This window comes from Morone saxatilis, unplaced genomic scaffold, assembly GCF_004916995.1.
Source record: "Morone saxatilis isolate NCDOM2014 unplaced genomic scaffold, NCSU_SB_2.0 Contig6, whole genome shotgun sequence".
Classification (NCBI taxonomy): domain Eukaryota; kingdom Metazoa; phylum Chordata; class Actinopteri; family Moronidae; genus Morone; species Morone saxatilis.
Window position 1 is genome coordinate 1950041 of NW_023340206.1, and position 9866 is coordinate 1959906.

The following is a 9866-nucleotide window of genomic DNA, read 5'->3' on the forward strand; positions in this document are numbered from 1 at the left end:
TTTCCTTCTGAGGGAGAGGGAGGACCATTGTACAGTTTCATACAGAATGCACTGCAGTGACTTCCAGGGTCAATTCCACAAGCGCAACAATGAGTCCAGTGAACTACACACATACTTCAGCCACTGCAACTCCATCAGAGTGGAGGGAGGATTTTGGGTAATACATGAGCTATGTAGTATGTATGTAGTATGTGCTGAACCCAGGAGAGTATCCAGACTACCAGAGCCGGCTGGGCATTGGTCCTGTCGCATTATTAGGAACGCAAGTTAAAGGTCCAGTGTGAACAATTTAGAAGGCTCTATAAAGCTATAAATAGTTAAAACTACAACAAAAAATAATAGGAAATTTGAGAAAAAGCTGGTGTCAAATAGCATCCAGTAAAAATTTCAGCATCAACACATTAAGCAATCAAACAGCACATATAAAGGCCAGGTACTGTAATACAATTGCAGCATCAGCTAATGTCCAAAGTTAATGGAGAGCTCATTTGAATGACAATAATTCTACTGGCACTGCATTTCATCAGCCTTTATATGAACGTGGTCCATCAGTAATGCAGTGTGAATGAAGGGCTTTACTTTTATTGGTTGAGGAGGAACGAGGCGATTATGGAGCGCACAGGAAAGGTGAGTAACACCTGATGCACTTCATACAGTCTAATCGGTCTGTAATTGTCCCTCAGGAATGATGTTCAGTTGAAATGTGCAGTCATGTAACTGCAAATAACTGTGTATATACTGTGTGCTATATATATGCATTTGCTTTGAGTTAGAAAAATATTGGAATTACGGATTGAAGTAGTGTTTTACTGTATTTATTTTTTTGTCACATATAACTTTCTAAATGTATTTAATTTTCCTGCACAAAGCCTTTGTTTTAGTAGGCCAAGATGAATTTATTGGCCAAATGTTTGTAAATTTTGGTTTGTGATTTGTCAGCTTGATCTCACCCAGAATTCATTCTTGTTTGTGCAAAAATGACTCTTGTCATCAGTAAAGTCAGGGAATCCTTGACAGAACTTTTGGAGCAGCAGTATTTGTTTTTTGGCCACTTGGGGGCAGCATAACATGCTAAAAAAGCTACTCTTTCAGTGTAGATAACAGATATTGAGGCCAATTAGCAACTTAATACGCAAAAATGACAAGAAAGATGCATTTCAGCAAAATAATTGTCAGACGATAGCTGATGGATTATGAGATTGCACAGTGCGTTCCGCTTCTTTTGCTCTCCACACAGACTGTTTACCTGCATGCAACCAATCCTGCTTAAACGTGATCAATAATGCTTAGACTACAAATGGAAACCAGAATGCTTTTGATGCCAAAATCTTGGTCCCTTGCCTAAAGATTCTGCATTCATATGAAGACGTGAGATCTGCAAATCTAGAAACACACGTAGTTGCACATTGTTAACATTATTACAGACAGACTTCCTGATTTAAATTTGACCTACCCACTGTCCTTAGTTGCATGCACACTGCACAGTTTTATTACTGTAGTAATAGTAGTAAAGATAGGATTAGCAAAAGAAGTAACAATGGAAGCAGACATCTACTAGTCGACGTAGGGGTCTAACAGAGACTCCTGCTTGCAGATCTTCTTTTATGAGGACAAGAACTTCCAGGGTCATCACTACGAATGTGGTAGCGACTGTCCTGAGCTCAGCTCCCACTTCAATCGCTGTAACTCCATCCGGGTGGAGAGCGGGGTCTGGGTCATCTATGAGAAACCCCAGTACATGGGCTACCAGTATGTCCTCATGAAAGGGGAGTACCCAAACTACCAGAGCTGGAATGGCTTCAGTGACACCATCCGCTCCTGTCGCCTCATCAGACATGTAAGTCCTGGAATTTAAATTACATGTGTTTATATCACTTATTGTGCTGGTTTGCCAAATTTCTTATATCCAAAATGTTAATATCCTTTAAATTATTAACTGTTTTATTTTATATTTTAGCCAAAACTGTTACAAAACATCAAAGTTTCAGACACATCAGCTAATTATTGATTTGCCCCAGATAAACCTATGATTCACTGGAAGTTTGATACCACACTCTTACATAAATACAAAGCTAGAGCCAGGAGTTAGATTAGCATAAAGACTGGAGAACGTTAAAGCTCACTAATTAAGATTTTATATTTTGGTTGTTGTTTAAGTCTTCCAGCAGGTACAGGATCCGCATCTACGAACATCCAGACTTCAGTGGTCAGATGATTGAGTTTAGTGAGGACATGCCCAACCTGCTTGACCGCTGGCGCTACCGTGGGGTTAATTCTGCTCACATCCAGGACGGTACTTGGGTCTTCTACGAGTATCCAAACTACAGGGGACGCCAGTACCTGCTGGAGAAGGGAGAATACAGACGGAACGCGGATTGGGGGGCTGTTGATCCGTCTGTAGGCTCCATTAGACGTGTTGTGGACTAGACTGCAACTTAAACCATATCGCTTCCTGTTTCTCACCTCCCTACACCCCTTTATCTGAACTTTACTCACCTGCAAATAAAAGCACACAAACTGCAGCAGAATTGATTTCATGTCTTGTGATTACAAAACAAATCATTATGGAACAAATATACATAAATACGAGACAGGACGATGAAGTGTTGATAGTTATATTAGCTGTGCTGAGTGGGGTGCTAACATCTGATGGCTAAACCCCTGATGATTCAAGAGGATTCATCAACGAGGACCCATGGTATGCCAGCAGCCATTGTTCTTAGATGGCAGTCTGTGCCAGAGATGGCAGAAAAAAAGAAAGCAGAACAGTCGAACAAAATCCACCACCCAGCTGGTGCACAGACACAACAAAAACAACAGAGAGTTGAGGCCAGGCAGCTGCAGGACATCTATGGAGAACCTTGTGGATCATACGATGGGAAAAAAAGATTGGAAAAAAAAATATATATACGTTTGTGTTCTGTTCTGTGAAAAAAGAGGATAGATGTTGAGCTTCATGGCCTTGCAATTAGAATCTGTGAACAAAGTTTTAAGTTGTGTACTTCTGTACAGTAAACAGTGAGGCCAGGCCGTTTGTTTGCAGTCAGGTACTGTGGAAAGGTTTGACAAGAGGGCGTAAAGATTTGTTGGGAAAACACACTTTTTTTCCACCTTAGGGGCCTTAGACATCAGAGGGGAAACCATAAAATGTTTTCTCTGTAAAAATATATCCATTTTCTCCAAAAATCTGTGATATAGAGTGACTGAGGAGAAGACTGAAAATCTCAGGACAGGTAAGCACCCACATCATCATCTGCTGTTGATTTTTAGAATAATGGTACCGGTTGTGTCCATAAACATGCAGGAAAACATGAATACGTGGGACACAAGAAGCTCTATCATACCACATATAAAGTAGTAAATGTGAGGTAATGTGAGATCTCCAGAGTAAAGAACAAAAAATGTATTAAACAATTTTAATAAAATAAGTTAGCAGAAAACTAATTGTGAAAACTCAAAGAATATAAATATTTGCACATCATATAAACAAAAAAGACACTTACTGATCACATATTTTCTATTCAGAGACACATTGTTCATGGCAGCTGTCAGTGTGGCAGTGACAGCTCCATCAACCTGCCTCATGAAGACGTGTGGAGGACGAGAGGAAGAGGAGGGAGACTGGAGGAAAACAACACAGACACCTGGAGTTCCTTTGAGTTGGAAGGTTAGTCAGAGGCTGAACGGACAATCAGAGATTATTGTGAGGAGGAACATGGCGTTTTAAACATTTGTTGTTGTTGTTTTCTTGCTGTTATTGTCAGAGGAAATCAATGCCACCTGAACAACAAAGTGTCTTTTTCCCCCTGTGTGAGAATGTAAATACTGTATGATTGTGTTTGTGTCTGTCCTCTTGCTCAGATATAGTTGATGAAGGTCATCATTCACAGCACTAACTGCTTAAACACTGTAACGTTGCTCTTGTGAAGCAGTAATGGCAGCAATAAGGTTACTCAGAGATATATTGGTACAGTGGCTGTTTGCTCTGTTCACAGCAAAGTCACATGCTCTCTTCATATGCCTGATTATTATTGATTAATGGCTGATTGATTAATATTCCACCATTGTATCTGACAGGAACATAGATGGAAAGTGTGTCTTTATTCTTGAGGCAGTTCATAGGATACTATTGTCTACTAACTATTGTCAGCATATAAAACTGTTCCAATAATTGTACAGATTGCAGACCCCAATGTCACCTTCAGGAACAGAAATCCAAATACGTTATTTAGTGGTTCCTTGTTTTATACAAGCTTAACTGTGTTCAAAATGTCACCAGTCACCATCAATGTCAAAATCAATTCTCTATGGTCAGTTCCTGAAGTTGGAGCTTCAGTTTTACTGAAGATGATTATTTATTATCCAGTAACATTATTTACATCTTAATAGATTTTTCTGGAATACAGTTTTTCCTATTATGATATTTAAAGACACAGAGTGAGCATGTGTTGCATTGGTTGGAATTTTCATCAGGAAATTATATTAAATGTCAGTATTTCTGTAATTTTTACTTTATTTTTTTACAATCAAACTGCTACTTAAGGTTACTCACGTTAGTTCAGTATTTTATTATTATTTTAATAAATAATAAAATACTTTATTATTTTATTATAATAAGGCATCTGAAAAATTAACAACAAAATAAGTAAGAGATTGAATGAAATGAAAGATAATTTATTAGTGCAAATATCCAGTTTTTATTTCATACACCAAGGTTGCTTTGAATGTGTTCACTATAGTTCATCTTGAAAGAACTCCACATTCTGATTATTTATTGTGTGTTTGATGGTTACAGGAGGACTGCTGTTGACACGCTCTGTGGAAACTATGAAGGAGTCTTCAGGTTGGTCCACTTTCCAGGATGGGAGACCGCCTGGGAATACCAGGTGCTGTAAGCTTTTACACTTCTCTTTACAAACAGCAGAGGACGCTGCTGCAGCTTCAGTGGACACAGAGCTTTGAATACTATTGTAGGATGTGGACTATTTGTTACCATCAAATAATTGCAAAAGTCAGGCACAAAGCTGGTTCATGAATTACAAGAATTGCAGATAAACTGATATGATAAGCTTATTATTGATTTATTGATTTGCCACACCACAATTTTCAGTGGTGCTTTAATGCACACATGAACACATGACTAAAAGCATGCAGGAAAAAATAAGAAAATATAACCTACAACAATGTTGGAACAAAGATGTCAAAGAAATCAAAATAAGAAAAAAACACAAATTGACTCTTGATGATTAGCTCTAAAATGATTACTAATCTCTCCAGGGGTGGCATTTAGTTGGCCCTAAAAAATACCTGGCCACCCAAGTTTGGTGTCAAATGCTGTCAAATGTAACACATTAATTTAGGTTCATTTAAAAGGATAACATGTTAAAAAACATAACTGAATACATAACATTTCAAGTGAATGATCTGTTAGATGAAAAAAAGCTTGTGCCACAATAATTAAATGTTTTTGAGTTCAAATATCTCCTTTTGGGGGGCTTTTCCAAGCAGATATTGATATATGTGATTGTTTGTGATTAAATCAGTATATTTTTTTGCCACCCTTTAAAGTCTGCATGGCACCCTCCTGCCGCCCCATGAATATTTCTATAGATCAGCCCCTGAATCTCTCATCCAAAACAAAACAAAACTCAGTTCATACTGTTATGGTCTAAAATTGTTCAGAACAGTGACTTTTGTTCGTAGATCTATTAGATCTCCTGGAATTGGATAATATTTTGATATATGTAATGTGTTGATGATAGCACAAATATTTTTAATAGACATTTTTTTCCCTACATTGATATATTCTATATTAGGTGAAAGACTTATATTAGGCTACCTGTACACTGACAAGATGTCTGGGATGTTTAGAAGTCAGTCATGTCTGTGTTGAAGTTTAGAATTGAAATATCTGACAAAAATTGTATGCAGTTTAACGAAGTCCCATGTCTAAAATACTTTGTATACGATCCACAGTGAGACGAAAGAAAAGAGTAAAATAGTTTATTGTATCAGTAAAGATCAACAGAAGGCACACATACAGTATCTGAGGGTAGACGTCACACCAGTGTCAGTATCCTTCTCCAGCCTCCACTCTACACCATGTGATCATATCGCAAAATATACCATTACATCCACTTTCTAAAAGGTATGAGTCATTCCACCTTGGGGGGCTGAAACTGACGCAGTACATTAGCAGGCTAAACTCAGCAGCTCATGGTACGACGTAAAGCAAATGCAGCCTTTTGAAAAAATATATTCATATATAATTATACACATTTTCTACACATTGAAGCAAATCAACTATACAAAATGCAGAAAACTATCTCAGTACAATAACTGGTGAGCCGTTTGTAAGAAAGTCCATGCTTATTATTAGCAGTGGCAGTATTACAGAATCAAAAATAGGAGCAGTACCTTTGTCATAAAATGGTTTAGGAAAAACTTACAAGTCAATATAATGCCAAAAATATTAGCTTTGAAAACAAGAAAAAGTACACAAAAGACACTTTAATATACACGTTTATAGGCGGACCATAACATTTGGAAAATATAAGTGTGTCCCTTTCAAGCACTAGAAGGTGTTTAGAAGTAGATTAGTGAAGGAGTGCCATGGCTTTGAGATACTTTTTGGTTGAAATACAGATCCCAGAGTTTACGTACGCGAGGACTACAGCAACAGCCATGCTACTAAATTACAACTGAGGGTCACTGTGGCAGAGGGAAAAACCTGTGATTTTGAGAATAAAATGTAAATATTGAGGAAAATTTTTTTAATATTTCAAGAATAAATTTAGTTTATGTAATATTGAGAAAAATGTAAGTTCATTAAAAAACATTATCTGTTAGCTTGTGTGTCAAATCACAACTTTATTCTCATAATATTATGACTCGTGTTTCTCATAAAATCACGACTATCTTAAAATGTTACGACCTATCATACTATGACATTTTCACAAAAAAAACTTTAAAATATTATGACTTTTTGTAACATTATGATTCTATTATGAACTATTTTTGAAATATTAAAACTTTCTCTCAATTTATAACAACTTTATTCTTGAAATAAAACCAAATCCCAACTACACTAGTATTGGACAAAGAATTGCATTTCTGCTGAGGGAGTGAGTTCAAATTAACAGTCTCAGATTTGCAGCTTCAGGCTGAATCATAATTTTGCAAACTAAATATTTGGCAAAAGAGACATTTACTTACTCTCATAAATTCATATATAATGCGGGTATACAGCTTGAAAATCTCAAACACTGCTCAGTAATTCAGGTTCCTGCTGTTTTAAACATCTCATGTTTCCTCCAGCTGCCAGGCTGTGGACTCTAGTAAGGGTAGCTGTCGGGGAAAGCCAGTCCCCGGACGCACTGCTCCCCTCCGTCAGCCAGGTATGGACCCTCCTCCTCGTAGCTGGGCAGGGGGAAGCCGTCTTCCTCGCTGGGAGGCAAGATGGCGTCCGGGTCGGCCTTCAGACTCGGCCTCTGGTTGTCTGGGAAAGCCATGGAGAAAAGCGCCTCGGGGTTGCATACAAACTTGTAGACATACCTTTCCCCAGCCACCTGTAGGACGAGCCAATCAGAGGTGAGAAAAAAGAATGAGGTTCATTGGACGATTAAAGACGACCTTTTGGCCACTTCTATGCACATTTTCAAAAACTTGTGATTTTTAAATGTTTTGTCAACTGGAAATACACCCAAGAGGTGCTTTACCGTGTTTTATCTACCCTAGGGGCATTCAAGGGGGAACTTTGGTTCAAATCCCATCATCAAGAACTTGATTGCTCCCTAGCCTGTTCAGTGTGTGAAGTTCCCGTTCCTTTGAAGGTCCACTATTGTCAACAGGAACTTTTATTATTAATTTTGAAAATATCCACAAACGTCCATTTATGTGTCTTAGTTTAACCAGTTAAACCTGCATATCAGTATTTAATGCATCAACAGAAGACTTATCTAGCTGGGAATGTTGAGTGAACAGGCCAGGAGCCAAACAAATATGACGACAGGAATCATTTCAAACATGAAATTGTTTTTGGTCTACGTGAGTAACTGTGTCAATGAAACACCAGATTATGTTGAAAAGCAAGCTTTTTTTCAAGGAGCATATTACTAACCTTGAAAACAGAATGGTTAATATGTAGCATTTTGCAGAGTTGCAGAGAGTTGGCACATCCAAAACAGCAGATTTCAATCTAACTGACACTTACTAGAATAAATGTGCAACCACGTATAAGACTACTGGAGGAGAGAAATGAAACATGACCTGCCTTTACCTTCTGCATTATGCCCTTCTCATAGTAATATCTCAGTGAGCGGCTCAGCTTGTCGTAGTTCATTGCCGGTCGATTCTTCTGGAGCCCCCACAGCCGAGCCACCTGAACACAGGAGGAAAGAAGAAGAAAAGTTAATTACGCCACACTAAACCAAATATATTTTACCATTCACCATTTTCTACATTAAGCCTTTAATGATGACCCATCGGTGATGGCTGACCTCTTCAGGATCGATTAGTTTGAACTCCATGTTGCGTCCCGTCCAGACAATCAGGTGTCCGTTGGCCGGGTTGTCCAACAGCGTGAGCAGGAACTGCCAGAGCTGCAGGGAGCCGCGGCGCTGGTACGGCAAACCCTCCTGCTTCACTTTACCTGCATACACAGTCAAACAGGACACAGTGAGAATCAGGCCTGTTCCTCCTAGATTATCAGCTATTCTAAATACTAATGCTATCCTTTAAAGCTCAAAGCTCTGACAGTCCTACCTTCCAGTCTTTCTGGCACAACACAAGTGTCGTCATAGTACAAATGTGGCTCTCTGTCATGACCGAACCCTGTGGCATAAAGAAATGAAATATTAGTAAACTCTGCAGGCTCAGGCAAAACAACAAAGACTTATTTTAAAGCAAACACACACAAACTCACCAACACTGTTATTTTGGTACAAGACTGGAGACTTTCCAAATGGTGATGACTGGCAGGTCTGAACCTCTGGAAGACAAGTCACAAGTCTTCATAAGTCTTTGGGTTCAAACACATGGAGCAGATAACACACAAAAACACACACACACACACACACACACACACCTGAGTCAAAGCCAAAGTCTCTTGGCTCTTGTTTGATTGTGACATGGTTGAAGGCAGTTTGGGGCTGGGCCAGACCTTGACCGGGTGGCCCTGGCTCTGGGTATCGTGGGTCCACCAGCTCCTGTTTGAAACCTCGAGGGCCTTGGGGAACCAGGGGATCCGAAAGGTGGCGCTGGTACAGCGGCCGCCCATCACGGCTCGAGGATTGGTACGGCGCGTTCCCCGTTTTCTCCGGAGGGAGGAAAGACAAGCAGGGCTCTGACAGCTGCCGCTGAAACCTGAAGTGTGAAGGAACACAAGTGGAGGTCTGAGGGTCTGAACTGACTTTGTTTCCAGCTTACATCGTATAAAACAGTGGTTCCCAACAGTTTTCATTAAGGGACCCATTTTCAGTGACATATATTATAGATATTTCATATTATCTTCAGAAGTATTAATCAGAACTCACCTTTGTTCTGTGCTGAAAGGTGCCCCGGGGCAGCTGATGGGGGGATGCGGCAGAGCAAACTGCTGGCTTTGGTTGGCCTGTGGGAGGTTGTGGTGGTGGTGGGAGGGGCTCGGGGCAGGAATATGGCTTGGGGGGCAGTTATTGGCTAGCTGGGGGGCGGGAGGCTGTAACTGCCGCTGTACGGGTGGAGGTCCAGCAGGATGGCTGGAGCCACACTGTACTTGTGTGGAGGCTTTGTTGTCACAGGCACTGAGGAGAGAAGGGAGGAGCTGTCAGGTACATGTGTATTTGTTTCATGCTAAATCTTACCATATATATATATTTTTTTTTTAC

At 39.6% G+C, this 9866-nt stretch overlaps 2 protein-coding genes across 3 annotated transcripts in view; one reads left to right on the forward strand and one right to left on the reverse strand.

The window, feature by feature from the left end:
* Nucleotides 1-609: 609 nt before the first annotated feature.
* LOC118339966 (gamma-crystallin M2-like) lies at nucleotides 610-5834 on the forward strand. Of its 2 annotated transcripts, XM_035677801.1 has the most exons (4): nucleotides 610-627; nucleotides 1595-1837; nucleotides 2158-2415; nucleotides 5817-5834. In XM_035677801.1, the coding sequence occupies exons 1-4, from the start codon at nucleotides 610-612 to the stop codon at nucleotides 5832-5834; spliced, it is 537 nt and encodes a 178-aa protein (XP_035533694.1). The 2 variants fall into 2 exon arrangements, with proteins under 2 accessions (XP_035533694.1, XP_035533695.1); XM_035677802.1 differs by lacking the exon at nucleotides 5817-5834 and having other exon boundaries at nucleotides 2158-2427.
* A 152-nt stretch (nucleotides 5835-5986) lies between these two features.
* Nucleotides 5987-9866, reverse strand: part of LOC118340138 (ETS translocation variant 5-like) — a gene marked incomplete in the record, with an annotated part of 5454 nt that continues 1574 nt past the window's right edge. The window contains 7 exon segments of the mRNA XM_035678005.1: nucleotides 5987-7568; nucleotides 8279-8380; nucleotides 8499-8650; nucleotides 8764-8832; nucleotides 8924-8989; nucleotides 9086-9363; nucleotides 9534-9782. Of these exon segments, the coding sequence (XP_035533898.1) occupies nucleotides 7335-7568; nucleotides 8279-8380; nucleotides 8499-8650; nucleotides 8764-8832; nucleotides 8924-8989; nucleotides 9086-9363; nucleotides 9534-9782 (1150 nt within the window).

Bases quoted from the DNA above. Each gene is read 5' to 3' on its own strand.
- LOC118339966 (XM_035677801.1), top strand. The intron at 1,838-2,157 runs GTAAGTCCTGGA...TTGTTGTTTAAG, and splicing joins CCTGTCGCCTCATCAGACAT to TCTTCCAGCAGGTACAGGAT.